At 48.6% G+C, this 18758-nt stretch overlaps 1 protein-coding gene across 6 annotated transcripts in view; it reads right to left on the bottom strand.

Annotated features, from left to right (window-relative positions):
- The window catches only part of htt (huntingtin), a 77800-nt gene that overhangs the window by 12824 nt on the left and 46218 nt on the right, over positions 1–18758 (bottom strand). For all 6 annotated transcript variants that reach the window (XM_080760228.1, XM_080760232.1, XM_080760227.1 and 3 more), the window contains 22 exons: positions 18734–18758; positions 17962–18104; positions 17306–17561; positions 16935–17076; positions 16287–16469; positions 15615–15791; positions 15162–15238; positions 14656–14794; positions 12068–12190; positions 11307–11520; positions 9392–9537; positions 8470–8647; positions 7988–8095; positions 7180–7364; positions 5826–5952; positions 4568–4671; positions 3652–3806; positions 3225–3364; positions 2656–2741; positions 1969–2099; positions 1535–1673; positions 259–414 (listed from right to left, as the gene is read on the bottom strand). The exon at positions 18734–18758 is cut by the window's right edge and continues 238 nt beyond it. In XM_080760228.1, the coding sequence (XP_080616354.1) occupies positions 259–414; positions 1535–1673; positions 1969–2099; positions 2656–2741; positions 3225–3364; positions 3652–3806; positions 4568–4671; positions 5826–5952; positions 7180–7364; positions 7988–8095; positions 8470–8647; positions 9392–9537; positions 11307–11520; positions 12068–12190; positions 14656–14794; positions 15162–15238; positions 15615–15791; positions 16287–16469; positions 16935–17076; positions 17306–17561; positions 17962–18104; positions 18734–18758 (3134 nt within the window). The remainder of the gene's footprint in view (positions 1–258; positions 415–1534; positions 1674–1968; positions 2100–2655; positions 2742–3224; positions 3365–3651; positions 3807–4567; positions 4672–5825; positions 5953–7179; positions 7365–7987; positions 8096–8469; positions 8648–9391; positions 9538–11306; positions 11521–12067; positions 12191–14655; positions 14795–15161; positions 15239–15614; positions 15792–16286; positions 16470–16934; positions 17077–17305; positions 17562–17961; positions 18105–18733) is intronic.

The following is an 18758-nucleotide window of genomic DNA, read 5'->3' as shown; positions in this document are numbered from 1 at the left end:
GGACGATATCGATACACTTGACTATTTGCATTGCAAAACGATACGATGAAAAGTCAAACGATACGATATGTTGCCATTGGTTAAACAAAGACATAAGTGTACACACGCACGCACACACACGCACACACACACACACACACGCGCGCGCGCGCACACGCACACACGCACACACACACACACACACACACACACACACGCACACGCACGCACGCACACACGCACGCACGCGACAGTAGGTGATCAACGTGGGTTCCTCACCATGCCCAGAACAGCAGCAGCCTTGCAGATGGCCGGCACCAGGTACTGGTTGAGGATCTCGTCCTCGGGCGGGTGGAGTTTCTGCAGCTCCATGAGGGTGGAGAACATCATGTCAAACTGGTTCCTCTCCGTGAACAGGTCCGACACCGCCAGCAGCTACACCACAGAGGGAAGGAGAGAAGAGGAGAACCAATTCAACTGGCACTGTGAGAGGCTGTGACAGATTTTATTTTTTATTTATTTTTATCCTGGGCTCTACACACCCTCCGCCAACCTGGGGAGAGCAACGGACTTGAACTCATGCTTCCTTCATGCATGAGTGTCCAAGTTGCTTTTTTACACCTGACAGGGGGGAGTTTCCCTTGTTGGACGTAGCGCGTGGAAGGAACACGTTATTCCAACCAGTTCTTTTCCCCTCCATCCATAGAGACCAGGATTACTGCATGTTTTTGTGAGGCTACCTACCCTAGGGGACACGGGGAGAACATGCAAACTCCACACAGAAAAGCCCTTTCGCCAACCCCGCCTTGGGTATGGGCACTGATGACACGGAGGAGAGGACAAGCCGCCAGCGCCCACAGCATCCCCAGCGGGAATCAAACCCAGGACCTTCTAGCTGTGAGGCGACAGCACTACCGACTGTGCCACAGGCGGTGACAGACTAAAACAGTTGCTTCAGAGAGAAACTCCCCAGGTCTCAATGATGAAATAGATTTTTCTCCTTTTCTCTAAAAGTATTGATATCCATGTACTTTTTAAACTGTGTGGACATAATTATGTTAATTATAATTAAGAGGTAGATATTGAATGTGCTGACGACACTATTGTTCATCCTATCACTGATTGTTCTCCAGGTGTTCAATCATGATGCTTTAACTGTGGTCGCTATATAATGACGTCATAACTATGGGACGCTGACGAAGGCTTGTATAGCTATTTTTCAATAGCTAAAGTATAACATAATGCTTAAAACACCAGAATGGGTTAAGCCTTGTAGAGCCACGAGGCCCATAGGGGGCACTCCTAATAATATTAACTCAGGATTTAAATTCTAATGTAGCCAAAAAATAGCCGATCTACAAGCTCAAAACGCGACGCACTTGCGACACGTTTTCAGCTTGTTGTTTAAGCTATTTTTGCTACGACAGTTAATATAATGCAGCATAGTGGCCCTCTCTCTATCATCAAAGTGGCCCTCTCTCTATCATCAAAGTGGCCCTCTCTCTATCATCAAAGTGGCCCTCTCTCTATCCTCCCCTGCTACGTCCTGGCTCACCGATCGGACCACCTCACTGATGAGCACCACGGGGGTCCTGCGGTGCAGGTTGCCGGGGGAACCAGGGATCAACCACTGGCTGTAGAGCTCCAGGAGGAACTGGGAACAGGAGTGGATGTCCACGCCGGCACGGTGCTTCCTGGAGTAGAAGGACAACAAGAAAAGGACAGTTATGGAATAAAGCAAAGGTACATGCAATTATATTGACCACTTCAAATACTCCATCTTAAAATGACTGATGTGACATGTTGGGAACTTGTAGATCGGCTATTTTCAGTGCACGGTATGCTTCCATAAGAGACATGCTGACTTCTATGGAATCCAGACTGTGTGTATCAATGCTAGGGAGTTGGGCCTAAAGGAATGTATACGGTTGTGTGTGTGTGTGTGTGTGTGTGTGTGTGTGTGTGTGTGTGTGTGTGAGAGAGAGAGACCTGGAGTTGATAGGGGAGGTTGGTGGGGAGGTCGGAGCCGGAGTATCTGTCTCGTCTTCCTCGTCTTCACCCCATTCCTCCTCCCTCAGAGGAGTGATGTTGTTGCCGAGCCACACTGAGTGAATGGAGACCTGCAGATGAGACACAGCATTTAGCCTTCTCCACTTCAACGTCTAATTGCCAGCATAATAACACATAGCCTTCCTCTATCCTCCTTTAACCCATTTAGGACTGAGACCAGATTCTACTAAATGTCTTCTAAATCATGTTTCTATACCAGTGGTTTTCAAACTATTTCATGTCAAGGACCCCAAAACGTATATGAAATTGGCTGCCTATCCCCATTTGAAAATGTGTTGTTCCAGGGACCCTCCCTGAAGCAAAGATTTGAGTTAAAAACCTTTGCTCTGAAAGAATATATATTCAGAGATGTGCGCCACATTTTCAAGATTTTTCCAAAAATAGAAAAATCTACAAGCTCGTAGTGCGGCACTATGAGCTTGTAGATCTAAAATATATTATAATGCTTAAAACACCAAAAAAGGGTTCCCTTCCTGTATGGGTTAACCTACAATTCCCATTTAATTTTGATCAAGGATTGTGTAAATAAAGATTTCTAGGCCATGGCATAGGCAAACAGTTTGTATATGGCTGTATAGTTGTAGCCCCTCCCCCTCCATGTCTCACCTGTCCCAGTTTGTAGTCCATGTTGCCCATCTCTCGCTCTGTGTTGATCTGCAGCAGCAGCTTCTCATGACTTATCAGAGTACCCGCTGAAATAGAAACACACACGCTATTAACCACTTATTCATTATTTGTTTTATTAAATCTTTTATAACCCATAATCTTTTCCACCTGGTGCCAATGTAATCATGGGTGCTATACTCTCCCTCTGCCAACCTGGGGAGAGCCCCGAACTGAGCTCATGTTTCCTTCAATGCATGAGCTTCTTATCACCTGAAGGGGGGACGGGGTAGTTTCCCCGGTATGACATAGTAGTGCGTGGAAGGAACACATTATTCCAACTAGTTCCTTTCCCATCCATCAGGCTGACCAGAGGGAGGCAGTATAGAGACCAGGATTACTGCTCCCAGGCATGGTAGAGGTGGTGCGTGTGTGTGCGTGCGTGTGTGCGCGTGTGTGTGTGTGTGTGTGTGTGTGTGTGTGTGTGTGTGCGCGTGCGTGCGTGCGTGCGTGCGTGCGTGCGTGCGTGCGTGCGTGCGTGCGTGTGCGTGTGTGTGTGTGTGTGTGCATACCAGGGGAGGCTGCAGACAGCGAGGGCACGGGGTCCCAGGCGTGGTAGGGGTGGTGTGTGTGAACGTTGTCTCTCTTGGACACCAGGGCCTGGATCTCCCTCTCCACCTCCCCTCTGATCACCGTCAGCTTCCTGCCAAACCTGGGCATTATAAGGGAGAAAACAGGGAGACATCTCATAAAACAGGGACAGTATGGACTGCCGTCTCGTTAGGAAAATAACTGCGGCTACGTTGAAACAAGAAACATATAAAATAAAAAAGCCATTCAAATGTTGTACATCTTCCAAGCATCTGGAAGCTGCACACACTAAAATGGGGTTTGTTACCCGATATGCGCGCGTGCGTATGCGTGGGTGTGTGTTTATGCGTGGGTGTGTGTTTATGTGTATGTGTGTGTGTGTGTGTGTGTGTGTGTGTGCCAACCCACCGTGTATCCAGGGCCTTGAGGCTCTTGTTGCGCGGCTGCTGTTCCAGACAGCTGACCGCAGGGTTCCCAGCAGTGGGCAGGGTCATGGCACTCAGCACCAGGCTGGTGATGGCCTGCACCGCCAACACATTCAACTGGGTGTGCTCCAAGTCCTCCTGCATAATGGGGAAAACACACGGCGTTGAGCAGAGGAAAAAGGACTGGATCGCATCTGTTGTTACCTTAGCTTTAAAGCACATTAACCCTTATTTTAAACTTTAGCTGTTTAATGTGGCGCAAATCTTTGAATATATATTCTTTCAGAGCCAACGTTTTTAACTCAAATTAACATATTTTCAAATGGAGGTCGGTCGGCCAATTACATATAATTCTGGGGCTCCTTGGCATGAACAAGGTTGAGCACCACTGACATAGAAACATAGATTCTAGAAGCCAGACGGTTCTTGGGCCCCCTTGCCAGGCAAAAACTGCAAATTGAGGACCCTGTGACACGACTGTTGAACTGGAAGTATTAGCCAGCGGTGTTTCCGTAGGTCGATCTAGCGTGAAACTAGCATGAAAGACGCTAATCTGCTAGCCGGATCCTTGCGCTAGTTTTTTATTGAACTAATATCATGCCTCACCTCATATGACCTCATCTGAGCTTCAATTCGGAGATAAACGCAGCTAAAGATTGCTGGCATTACGAGACTCTACGGAGCGCGTCTCGTCGCTATGCAACAGATCGGTTATTTTTGAGCACTCCAAGATGGACGCGGTAAATATTACAACGATCATTGATTCTGTATCGGGCATTTTTCCGTGAACGCACAGCAAACGGCTCTCTGATTATCAGGTTGGGGATGCGGTACGGTAGTGGAGATGAGAATTCTGTGACTAAATAGACACACAGACACACACACACACACACCCCTACCTCCTGCTGTACCTCCTCCTCCTGGTCGATGGTGAGGGGCTGGGTGACCAGCACCCCCAGCAGAGTGGCCCAGGTCTCCTCAAACTGAGTCCTACTGCTCCAACCTGGACAGAACAGAACACTTCAACTCCCCGTCCAATAGACTGCTTCCGGGGGTCCCCAGCTAAATGTTAGTTAGGAACCAAATGGATCCTTACACTCTCAGAGTTAAATTAACAGAAAAGGGACAAATAAGCGTGTGCACGGCAGCGTGCACGTCGCATGAATGTCGGACTTATTTATTTTTTTATTAATCAAATATCGTAATCTCGTGATTGGTACAGTAGCTAATCACGAGATTATCTCATTTTGGCATAGATTGTGTTATCCCTCATGGCCACGGACGTTATTGACGTAATCGTTTAATTCCTTGTAATCGGGGGCTTAATGTAACAAAATTTAGCAACTTTTAGCTTGTTTGGCTAACGGCCGTTGTAATCTACCTAAAACCGGCCGAAATCCGCGCGTGCACAGTCGATCACGCACGTGCGCGGTCTTTATGTGCATCGCTGCGTAAAATGCGATATTTGGGGCTTGATTAGAGCTTAATTTGACTTAGTTATAAAAAATACGATGATAGCTTAACATCCCGGAGATCTGACAGTGATGCACAGTCCAAAGCTACTACGGGATGTTATGGTTTGTTAAACCGAAGTGCTTTCGCCAGTTTCGCTCTATTTGGTCACAATCTGCATAATGGTGACGTTATCGCCACGATCAGGACTGGGTATAATATACTATAGGATTGCCGTGTTAAAATGAGATATAGTGTGTTATGTCAAGGATTTTTCTATTGGCATTAAAATGACGAATTAAACATATGAATAGTGCAGGCAGAAGGCACAACCCACTGTTAATTAGGCTGGCCATAAGCCAGTTAAGAAGTGAAAATAGCCAAACTACAAGCTCACACAGAGCGTTGGAGGTATTGTTACATGTGCATTTAGTAATGTAGGATTTGTTAATTTTTTTAATTATCTTTCCACTAGTTGAGAAACCGTAAACTGAATGACCTGGTGACCATCGGGAGCAATTTGGGAGCAATTTGGGGTACAGTTTCTTGCCCAAAGACACTTTGACATGTGGACAGGTGGAGCCGGGATTTGAACCGCCGACCCATGGATCATTGGACGACCTGCTCTACCTCCACAGTCCACAGTCGCCCCTGAACTAATTACTGCACCCGTGTGTGCGTGTGTGTGTGTGTGTGTGCTTGTACCCAGTGTGTTGATGCGGTAGAGGAACTCTCTGAAAACGTCTTTCTCCTGGAGGAAGTCGACAGGAATCTCAGGCAGCGTTGTACCAAAGTCTCCTCCTGGCCGAGGGGACCAGCCCAGCTTCCAGACCTGCGTACACACACACACACACACACACACACAGTTTTAACTGGATATGAAAGGCTGTATGAATAAACACATTAGTCTCTCTGACACAGAGGTTCCCAACCACAGGTAGCGGTCCGCGGGACATGTAACAGTGATGCGCGAGGTGGCTGAGAATCCGGTTTCTCTGGGACATGTACCAGCGGTGCGCAAGGTGGCTGAGAATACATTTCTCTGGGACATGTACCAGCGGTGCGCAAGGTGGCTGAGAATACGTTTCTCTGGGACATGTACCAGCGGTGCGCAAGGTGGCTGAGAATACGTTTCTCTGGGACATGTACCAGCCGTGCGCAAGGTGGCTGAGAATACGTTTCTCTGGGACATGTACCAGCGGTGCGCAAGGTGGCTGAGAATACGTTTCTCTGGGACATGTACCAGCGGTGCGCAAGGTGGCTGAGAATACGTTTCTCTGGGACATGTACCAGCGGTGCGCAAGGTGGCTGAGAATACGTTTCTCTGGGACATGTACCAGCGGTGAGCAAGGTGGCTGAGAATACATTTCTCTGGGACATGTACCAGCGGTGCGCGAGGTGACTGAGAATCCATCTTTTCTGCCGTGACATTATCACTTTCTCTGCGTGAGAGAAGTCGCATGAAGATACCAATACCAAGGATTGGACAGTGACGTCAGGTGGTCTGTGGTTTACAAGCAGGAAGCTAGCCCATATTGTTTAAAAACAGAAGTCTGTGCTACTTCCGTGTTGCCGACATCACTGCCGAATCCTTGGCATGCAGGTCATCACATTTTGGGCTATGGCCGAATTTAGGCCAAGGAGTGTTTTTCGTGCAAAACTATTGCTTGGAATGGATTCATAATCAAACCCCTAGTTTAACACCTCACATGCTAATTAAATCATAATGATTTTTTTAATGTTGTCTATATATGTTAAGCATAACCATGGAGTCCTGCATCTTTGAATATATATTCTTTTAAGGTCAAAGTTTTCAACTCAAATCTTTGCTTCTGGCGAGGTCCCTGGAACAACATATTTTCAGATGGGGGTCAACAGCCAATTACATATCATTTTTGGGGTCCTTGACATGAAATAGTTTGAGAACGACAGACATAGAAACATGGGATTGTTCAGAAAACTGTCACCATTTAGAAGACGTTTGTAGAATCGTTCCCAGGTCAAAATGGGTTTAACATCAAAACCTTCCATAACAAGATGTACAGTGTATGATACTGACCAACGGAGGTACTCGTGTGTAGCTGTTGACCAGGGGCAGTCGGGACAGACTGATGACGACGTTGCGTAAGGTGGGCGTGAGGAAGGCGGGGATGGCAGCGTTCCTGTGGTGACCCAACATCAGCACGCTCTGCATGGCCTCCACCAGCTCCGCCATGGTCTCACACGCACGCTTTGTGCACGCGTCTGCAACGTCACACACACACACACACACACACACACACACACACACACACACACACAGAGAGACAACTGAAAAACATTGCCAACGTGCACTGCACTCGTTGCACAATGCACTGCGTCAGCCTCGGTTTTGTTCACCAAATACAGTGTGGTGGTTATGCTCTATTCCTGCATTACATCCGACAAAAAACAACAGGAGTCAGGACACAGCATTCTCTCAGTAGAAATTAATTAGTCTGTTGTAGGAAGAGGGAAAACAAAGAGAGAGAAAATACACCAGTTACATTGCCGCTCATTTCTAGTGTGATTGATTGAACACTTTATTGGCAGAAATGTAAACAGTACAGAGTACGGTCAAACACACAGAGAGCTATAGTCTATACATCAGCGGTTCTCAAACATGCCATGCAATGTAGTTAACATTTTTTAGTTTTCAAAATCTTTCACAATTGTTCCAAAAAAACCAAAGTAATAGAGTAGGGTTACAGCGGCTAGACACATTTTGCCGGGGGGACTTCCTGGAACCCTCTGGAAGATGCCTGGTCTACAACCATGAGTGTGGAGTTACGCTCTTCTGCGCTGTAGAATAAATAGCTTTTCTTTGTGAGTGATTTATAAGTGCTTACTGTCAGCGTGTGGCGAGTCCACCTGGTCCTCCTCGGACTCTCTCTCCAACTCCGTCTTCTTCTTCTTGCACTCAGGATGCAGCAGCTGGTCCCCAGGACTAACGGCCACTGCAGGGCACACGGACACAGTCACCGACAGAGGGTCGAAGTTAACACTTATACGTCACTTACATGTGACGTGTCAAACTAGGGGGTTTTCAAGATTCTGAACGCATTCCAAGCATAAACACTCCTTGGGCTAAATGTGGCCATATCCACTTGCCCAAATGTGCTGACCTCATCACATAATTAAATTTAGAACACTAGCAGCTATCAAAAATCCCCCTAGGGTGGTTGAATAGAAACCAATGTGGGATATGTTAGTAGACACCTTTACAAACACATGGATGAATACATTTCTTGGCAATAAATGTATTCCCAGATTTGACATTATTCTGATAATATTCTCTGACTATATAAATGGCAGCCGCCTCCCTCATTACCTGCGGTGATGATGAGGCGCAGGCAGTGGACCAGGGAGCAGGTGTGTGTGGTGTAGGCGGGCGTGGACAGCCTGTTCCACACACAGGGCTGCTGCAGGGACAGACACAGGCAGGACAGAGACCACTGGATGTCCACACTGAGGGGCAGGGAGTCCTGGAGGAGACGCCACGCCACCACCTGGTGAGTGGACATTAAGCACACAGGAGAAAAACAGAGGGACAGATGGTCAATGGGCTATATGCACACACGCCATGTTGGAAACTTGGGCCCCTTCCCTACTTCCTTCACAGGTGTTACCGATGATACTAATGAAGGCTCTGTTCCATTCTGGTCAAACAGAGTCAGGGTGCTGCTATTGTGCATGGTGGCTCACTGGAAACACTCTGCTACACCAGTGGGTCTCAAAGTGTCCTTGAGTGGGTACCAAATGGCCCCGTACTGTACATTTGTACACTCTCAGGGTCCTTGGAAATAAAACAGTTTGAGAACCACTGTACACTAAATGGAACAGAGCCTTAATTAGTATCATCGGTAACATCTGTGAAGGAAGTAGGGAAGGGGCCAGGAAGTAAGAAGAGTAATTCTGTGTCACTGTGCATGATAGAGTCAACCCAAGGGGCCAGCTAGGCACTCCAACGTTGAAGCAATGGGCCCTAGTGGTAAGAGGAAGGACTGCAGGCGGACCCGTGGATTCATGACGAGGAAACCACATGCAGCTGGGCTTTAACATTGAGCGCTGGGTTGCACTTCGCATTGGACCTCCAAAATTTGGAGGTCCAATGCGGAAATGTCCCTCCGGGTGCTTCAAAACGCCACTGAGCAACTTCCACTGACATGAATAGCGGAGGGGGCGGAGCTTCGCGCCAGATCAGTCTCTATCCTTTTAATACTCTATGAGTTAACCTGGTTGTGGTATCGTACCTCCGTGGCAGTGCAGGTGAAGGCAGTGATGAGGTGTTCCTTATCAGGTGGGATGTGTAGAGAGGAGGGCAGTTGGCCAACATTCAGCAGATACTGAGACAGAGCTCTGCACAACGACAGTACCCTGTGGAAGAAACCGGCCTCCCCTGGAACACACGCACACACACACACACACACACACACACACACACACACACACACACACACACACACACACACACACACACACACACACACACACACACACACACACACACACACACACACACACACACACACACACACACACACACACACACACACACACACACACACACACACACACACACACACACACACACACACACACACACACACACACCATGTTAACACTCAGATTGCCCAGGGTTATTTAATCCATTAAATCATAGAACGATCTATAGCAGCGGAGCACTTTTACAGACGGGCCGCATGTTATCCAGGATGTGAATGTAGCAGCTAAATGTAGCCAAAACACTCTAGAGCCGATCGACAACAACGGGAGGTATGATTCATTATTTTATTGCCATCTACATTTATAAACTTACGCCCCCTCACTGGGACCTGTTCTAGCCAACTACGTTCATAAGCGTTTAATCCATATGGTATATGAATGCGCCGTCAGTCTGTTTACCTTTTAGCATTGCTCCGGCTAGTATTGCCCTCCTTCTTCACCAACAGCAATGTTTTTTTAAATCCAGCTCCGTTGAGCCTCCATTATAACCTGATTTTCAAAGCGCCGTATCTCCAAAGGTTAGAGAGCTGTCCATGGTGAGCCGGCACGCACCCGACGATCGTAAATCATTTGTGATTTTGTATTGGACCCCTCTCACCCCAACCACAGTCTGTTTGCCCTCCTCCCCTCTGGGAGACGTTTTAGGAGCCTTGGTTCCAAGTCCAGCAGACTTAGGAACAGCTTCTTCCCCTCCACTGTCATCTACCTAAACTCCTCATCCACTCCTTTCCCCCCCTCCCCCCAACCCATCCACCATCCCTGTCGTATTCGAGACTCTGGACACATCCTAGTCTAAAAACACTATGTGGACTCGTGTGATATGGCCACTGGACTTGTGGAACATGGTCTCTGGACCTTAGTTTAGCACACTGTGCATTGGGCCATGTGCAATAAGGGCTACGTGCAATATGGACAGATCTGTCTTTCTTCTTCTCTTATAATTATTTATTTATTTACTTATTTAAATGACTTTAATGCTCAGCTCATGCTACTGTTAATACTGTTACTACTGTAAATAATGTATCCTCCTTACTGACATGTTTGCACCATTGGTGAGATGCGAAAATACCTTTCGCTGTGCTGTACTTGTACTGTACATTGACAATAAATTTAATCTCATCTCATCTCATCTCATCGCATCAGAAATGTAGCTGGTTGTTCTGCTAGCTAAAGGCTGTGTTGTGTGGTGTCATTCCACTTCTGGAAGCCCCCACCTTCCTGTTTAACCCAGAAGGACAACAAGCTCCATAGCATTGAAGTCAATGAGCGGCAGTGAAGCGGTCAAACTTTTTGAACACTAGATGGCAGTCTAAGACATGATCTTTTCTTAGAATTGGACGGGATGATTTAGATCGTGGAACATTTTCGATGACGTCCCACTGTTACGCAACATTGAATGTTGCGCAAACGGCACTCCCAGGCTGTGGAGCGATGCGATCGGTTTTGATATCAATAATCTTCATCTTTTGGATAAAACTTGGTCCTGGGCGCTGGGTGTTACTAATTGAAAGGACGGTGAATTTCGCCCTGGGCGCTGGGTGTTAACGAGGCAATAGTGGAGCAGAGATCCAGTAAAACGAAGAAAATCGATGTGACGCATAAAAAAAAGTCTGCATTGATTCCACCATTTTAATTGACCCCCATACATCCACCTCCCCTTACCGTAGACTTCAGACAGTTTGTCCCAGTAGGGCTCATCGTGCTGGGCCGCGGGGGGCAGAAAGGACCGGTGTGGGACCGGGAGGGATTCTGTGACTGCCGCCATCTGATCCAAGGTCACCTGCAAGGCCGTCTCCAGCAGCAACGAGCCCTGGCCTCGGGCCAACCGCTGCACCCCCATGCCGAGACACGGACACAGCAGGCCCAGGTTGAACTCCTGCAGGGACCATGGGGTTTAAAGAGACGTGCTTAGCTTTAAAAGTAGAGGAGAAACATGCAAGGCAAACCAGACGTGAGAGGGGATCATGTTCTGCGCAGACACAATAAATGGTTGTTCAAACGCATCTGTATATATAAAGTTCAGTTCATGTTATTTCACAGTTCACTTCCAACACGATTGCAATAAACACAATTTCCAGTTTGGTAGGTTCAAGGCCACAGCAGTTCCCAGTAAACCAGCACGGTACCAGTTTGTAACAAAAGAACATCCTCAGCTCTGCCTCGGTCTTGTCTGCAAGTTGTAAAATTGCAGACATCTGTCCCTCAGTTGTAAAAGTTCACTACGCAACGATCAGTGCAAATGTGTCCTCTTTTGTGTGAGTGACGTCATTTCATTCATAAGAGAGTGTATGTGTGTGTGTGTGTGGGAAACGTTATCACATGACTTAACGGAATACAGTGGGTGTGGCTGGCGATTGGCGATGCTCCGCTAATTGCCACATTGTGTGTGTGTGTGTGTTTGTGTGTGTGTGTGCGCTCATTACCTTGCAGCTCATGATGCTGGAGAGGTCCGAGGCGTGTAGTTTGGTCAGGAGTTCTGTTGTCTCCAGCAGAGCGCTGTCTCCACTGAGACAGCTCTGAGACTTCACCAGAGCTACGTACCATTCCTGGAGAGAATAATATGAACATGAATGCATACAGACTCAAGAGTACAGACTCCATTCTCAAAGCCCTAACCTCAAGTTCACAAAACAATGCTGGCTCCAAGAGCTCCAAGTGACATTTTGCACCTAATCCCATGTAGTGATGTGACAATAATTCTAATTCGATTCTGATGATTAACTCAAAGCCCAACCTTTAAAGTCCTGGTATACTAACTAACTAACTAATAAGGATATATTTGTGGCCACTGTGCATGTCTCTCTCCCCTCACACTGTGCATGTCTCTCTCTCTCTCCTCACACTGTGCATGTCTCTCTCTCCCCTCACACTGTGCATGTCTCTCTCCCCTCACACTGTGCATGTCTCTCTCTCCCCTCACACTGTGCATGTCTCTCTCTCCCCTCACACTGTGCATGTCTCTCTCTCTCCCCTCACACTGTGCATGTCTCTCTCCCCTCACACTGTGCATGTCTCTCTCTCTCCCCTCACACTGTGCATGTCTCTCTCCCCTCACACTGTGCATGTCTCTCTCCCCTCACACTGTGCATGTCTCTCTCCCCTCACACTGTGCATGTCTCTCTCTCCCCTCACACTGTGCATGTCTCTCTCCCCTCACACTGTGCATGTCTCTCTCTCCCCTCACACTGTGCATGTCTCTCTCCCCTCACACTGTGCATGTCTCTCTCTCCCCTCACACTGTGCATGTCTCTCTCCCCTCACACTGTGCATGTCTCTCTCTCCCCTCACACTGTGCATGTCTCTCTCTCCCCTCACACTGTGCATGTCTCTCTCCCCTCACACTGTGCATGTCTCTCTCTCCCCTCACACTGTGCATGTCTCTCTCCCCTCACACTGTGCATGTCTCTCTCCCCTCACACTGTGCATGTCTCTCTCTCCCCTCACACTGTGCATGTCTCTCTCCCCTCACACTGTGCATGTCTCTCTCCCCTCACACTGTGCATGTCTCTCTCTCCCCTCACACTGTGCATGTCTCTCTCCCCTCACACTGTGCATGTCTCTCTCCCCTCACACTGTGCATGTCTCTCTCCCCTCACACTGTGCATGTCTCTCTCTCTCCCCTCACACTGTGCATGTCTCTCTCTCCCCTCACACTGTGCATGTCTCTCTCTCTCCCCTCACACTGTGCATGTCTCTCTCCCCTCACACTGTGCATGTCTCTCTCCCCTCACACTGTGCATGTCTCTCTCTCTCCCCTCACACTGTGCATGTCTCTCTCTCCCCTCACACTGTGCATGTCTCTCTCTCTCCCCTCACACTGTGCATGTCTCTCTCTCTCCCCTCACACTGTGCATGTCTCTCTCCCCTCACACTGTGCATGTCTCTCTCTCCCCTCACACTGTGCATGTCTCTCTCCCCTCACACTGTGCATGTCTCTCTCTCTCCCCTCACACTGTGCATGTCTCTCTCTCCCCTCACACTGTGCATGTCTCTCTCTCTCCCCTCACACTGTGCATGTCTCTCTCCCCTCACACTGTGCATGTCTCTCTCTCCCCTCACACTGTGCATGTCTCTCTCCCCTCACACTGTGCATGTCTCTCTCTCCCCTCACACTGTGCATGTCTCTCTCTCCCCTCACACTGTGCATGTCTCTCTCCCCTCACACTGTGCATGTCTCTCTCCCCTCACACTGTGCATGTCTCTCTCCCCTCACACTGTGCATGTCTCTCTCTCTCCCCTCACACTGTGCATGTCTCTCTCTCCCCTCACACTGTGCATGTCTCTCTCTCTCCCCTCACACTGTGCATGTCTCTCTCCCCTCACACTGTGCATGTCTCTCTCCCCTCACACTGTGCATGTCTCTCTCTCTCCCCTCACACTGTGCATGTCTCTCTCTCCCCTCACACTGTGCATGTCTCTCTCTCTCCCCTCACACTGTGCATGTCTCTCTCCCCTCACACTGTGCATGTCTCTCTCTCCTCACACTGTGCATGTCTCTCTCTCTCCCCTCACACTGTGCATGTCTCTCTCTCCCCTCACACTGTGCATGTCTCTCTCTCTCCCCTCACACTGTGCATGTCTCTCTCCCCTCACACTGTGCATGTCTCTCTCCCCTCACACTGTGCATGTCTCTCTCCCCTCACACTGTGCATGTCTCTCTCCCCTCACACTGTGCATGTCTCTCTCTCCCCTCACACTGTGCATGTCTCTCTCCCCTCACACTGTGCATGTCTCTCTCCCCTCACACTGTGCATGTCTCTCTCTCTCCCCTCACACTGTGCATGTCTCTCTCTCCCCTCACACTGTGCATGTCTCTCTCTCCCCTCACACTGTGCATGTCTCTCTCTCCCCTCACACTGTGCATGTCTCTCTCTCCCCTCACACTGTGCATGTCTCTCTCTCTCCTCACACTGTGCATGTCTCTCTCCCCTCACACTGTGCATGTCTCTCTCTCCCCTCACACTGTGCATGTCTCTCTCCCCTCACACTGTGCATGTCTCTCTCCCCTCACCTTATCAGCCACGACCAGTTCAGGTGCAGGCGGTGGGTTACCGTCCAGGGGGTGTGATGTCACAGGAGGGGCGGGGCTGCTGGTCTCCTTGGCAACAGTGGCTCTGAACCTGTCCAGCAGGGAGTAGAACCTCTGATGCCTGGAGTAGAGAGAAATAATGACAAGACATGACATCAGCATTTGACTTCTGGATAACAGGCAGGCGCCGTTGAAAAGGGCCATATAGGTTGTGTGCGTACAGTAGTTCAGCCTCGTGTGAATAAATTACACGAACAAACTGAAAGGGCCATCAGAGACGACACGCACGCAGGAACCGTGATAATGCTCAGACGAGTTGCCGTTTTTCAGGTGAGTCGTCGGTGTAGGTTGGTCTGTTATAAAACCAGCCAACAAACTCATGTATAAGATACTATATAAACTACACATATATCATGTTAAATAAAGACACAATTAATAGTAAATGTCCCAGCGTGACAGGCAGTAAGTATCTTGATGTTAAATGTTACCTCTGAGCCAGACCACTGGTTTGGAGGTACTCCTGGATCCTGTCCAACTCCTCCACGGGTAACTGGGCTATACTGTTCTGGAGGAGCAAGGAGACAGACACAGAAAACCGTTCTTTTGGTGTTTTAAGCATTATGTTATACTTTACCTATCTACAAGCAGATCTACAAGCTCATAGCTTGTAGGTCTGCTAATTTTTTGAAAAATCGTGAAAATGCGGCGCAAATCTTTAAATATACTGTATATTCTTTCAACATTTTTAACTCAAATCTTTGCTTACGGGGGGTCCCTGGAACTACATATTTTCAGATGGGGGTCGGGCGGCCAATTACATATAATTCTAGGGGTCCTTGACATGAAATAGTTTGAGAACCACTGACAAAAATAGGGTTTTCTGAAAACTGTCAGGATTTAGAACACTATACTCTTACAGCTGTATAGTACTGTAAAAACACCTGTAGCGTTTCGGCCAGCAGCATCTCCACGCGCCGACAGGCCAGCGTGTCCACCATGCGGGCCAGCACCCTGAAGGGAGTGCCCAGCAGCTTGTCCACATACAGCATCAACAGGGAGCCCGACTGGCTCAGATGGATGCCTTCCAGACACTGCAGGGTCTTCTTTAGCATGGTGGGCTGTGGACAGAGGGAGGGAGGGAGAGAGGGACCATGTGGTTCCATTTGTACACTCTCAGAGTTAAATTAACACAGATTTTACAATATAAATGGGGGTATCAGAGATAGAAATGCCATTCAATGGGCTAAAGGATAGTTTGGAACCAAATGAACCCTTATGGGTCTGAAACTCTGAGAGGTTACTTACAGTGGTCCCGGTGGTGTCACAGATGAAGAGGTTACTGTACTTACAGTGGTCCCGGTGGTGTCACAGATGAAGAGGTTACTGTACTTACAGTAGTCACGGTGGTGTCACAGATGAAGAGGTTACTGTACTTACAGTGGTCACGGTGGTGTCGCAGATGAAGGGGTTACTGTACTTACAGTAGTCCCGGTGGTGTCAGAGATGAAGGGGTTACTGTACTTACAGTGGTCACGGTGGTGTCACAGATGAAGGGGTCACTGTACTTACAGTGGTCACAGTGGTGTCACAGATGAAGGGGTTACTGTACTTACAGTAGTCACGGTGGTGTCGCAGCGGGACTGGATGGCCTGGATGAAGAGGCCGCTGGCGGCAGAGTTGCGGTGCACGGCGCTGATGAAGTCCTGCACCGGGGGCTCGTGGGACAGGCGGATGAGGTCACGGATGTGGTTGACCATCAGCCAGGTCAGGTGCTCCGAGTCGTGGAGGTTCTGGCACTGCAGGGATGGATGAATGGATGGACGGGATTCATCAGGGGCGGAAAATAAAATCAATGAAAGAAATGTAATTAATACTACTACTGTTAATACTAATTAATACTACTTTCCTCGTTTCCACAGTCGATAGAGGGTATGTGCGACTGCGTGCATGAAGTGAATGGGAAATCGAGTGGCAAATCGAGTGGCAAAGTAAGTGGAAAAGTGAGTTTAACGTCGCTTAACATCGCCACTCAGTAGGCGTTCCCGCAAAACTTCTGTGCAATCAATCGTCAGCTACCTAGAGATTTCCGACCCTAGCTAAAAGTAAATTAACCCAAAGATGCAAACTGACTGCAGACACATTTCTTTATCATTTCCACCTCTCCAGTTTGACCATTTCCACTCCCACAGACGGACCCATGCTCGTTCACATCAAAGACACTTCAAAAGTGACCGTTAGTAAACACATTTCCAGGCTCTCACCACGTAGTCGCAGAAGAGAATCAGAGCTCCCCTGCGTACGATCTCTCTGTTGACCATGGCCAGCCGAGACTCTGGCCTCTCCTCCTCGCCTTCCCCTGAGGAGTGGGGGCTCAGCAGCTTGGTGCTGGACAGACTGGGTCTCCTGAAGGAGAGGAAGGTGGACAGAAGAGTGATTAGAGGCAGCTAGACTTCTCAAATTCTACCCGACCCAAAGCTTTCGGGCCCAAAATGTATGCTAAATTTAGTCGGGCCAGGCTGAGCCTCGGGTTCATCACTACCCCCAAAAAAGAGTGAGTGAGTGAGTGAGTGAGTGAGTGAGTGAGTGAGTGCGTGTGTGAGTGAGTGTGCTTCTCCCAACCCCCCATGCTTACTTGGGTGTGTGGTGAACCTCAGCCCACCAGGAGTAGTTGGTGTAGTTGATGATGAGGAGGACTTGGCACCAGAGCAGGACCAGAGAAGGGTGCGTGGTGGTCAGACACTGCACCAAGGCGTTCAGGCCCTCCAGAGGGTAGAATGAGCCAGGAGGAGCCTCCGGGCAGGCCGGCTGGCCCCCGGCGGCAGGCTGCTGCTGCTGACCCTCGGCCTTGAGGAGCCGACTGGCCGCGGCGGTGATCCTACGGAACATTCCTGAAGGAACAGAGGGATTAGGGACACTTCATACCAGTGGTGATTTCACCGACTACCTTTTTTTTTCCACTGACGAAAACTAAATTAAAACTAAGCTATGATGACTAAAAACTAAGACTAAATATATTGACAATTTATTTTAACAAATACAAACTAGACTAAAATGTTAGTAAGGGACTAGTGGAGATGATATCCAGTAGAACTAAAAGACAAGTAATTACATGCTCTGTTTCATGCTGAAAATAGCGGATCTACAAGCTCACGTGTCGCACGTGCGGTGCGTTGTGAGCTTTTAGATCGGCTATTTTCAGCACGTGTAAAATCAGCCATTACAATGGCATTAAGGCCCGCCAAAATACATTTTAGTGGACTAAACCAAGACACATGATTGATAACTCACCACTCTTGAAGATGTGTATGAGGCACATGAGCAGCGTGCCCAGCTGCTGGCAGTAGAAGGTATGCTGCTGCTCCGTCATGTCCACTTTGACCTGCCGAGAGGAGACATCGTCCAACAACACTCCTACCAGCTGCAGGAGAAACCTGGAGACAGAGAGGTTAACGAGACAGGGGAAGTTATGCAGGGGAACATTATGTGATAATGGCAGCGTACAATATGATTCACGCTGCAGAGAAAGAGGTAGGAAGGCAGAGAGTAGAAAAGGTAAATTGAGTGAAGGACCAAGAAGACAAAAATTGTCTTTCATTTGAACCTTTGTCCAGGCCCGCCCGTGGTTGTGTAGCCTGGGTTACAGCCTGATTAGTGGATGAGTGATTTGGAATCCCACCAGCGCTCCAGGACCCGCCTTACCGTGTGTCTGATTGGCCTCCGGGCACGCATAGTTTTACTGAGGGTTAAGGGTTAAGGTTAGGTTTAGGCATAGTTTTACTGAGGTAAGGTTTAGGGTTATTAGGCATAGTTGCAAAAACGAGAACTGTCAATCACAGCGACTACTGGCCAATCACAGCAGGGTTTCCTGGAGCTGCGGTGGGATTCCAAATCACGCGTATGGGATGGAGAGAAAGGATTTTTGTCCAAACACGAAACGGCAACCAACGGGTGCGAAGAGGGGCACAACCACGGGGCATGGACTTGACAAAGGGTGAATTCTGAAAAACGTATAGAAATAAATGATAATAAATCCCCCGACAGTGCTCATATCAGCACTCACCTGGCGAACGTCTCCTCGGGCGGGG

Source organism: Protomyctophum bolini (genome assembly GCF_963924005.1).
Source record: "Protomyctophum bolini genome assembly, chromosome: 3".
Taxonomy (NCBI): Eukaryota; Metazoa; Chordata; class Actinopteri; order Myctophiformes; family Myctophidae; genus Protomyctophum; species Protomyctophum bolini.
Note: the sequence above shows the minus strand (reverse complement) of the source record. Positions and strands in the feature narration are given on the sequence as shown.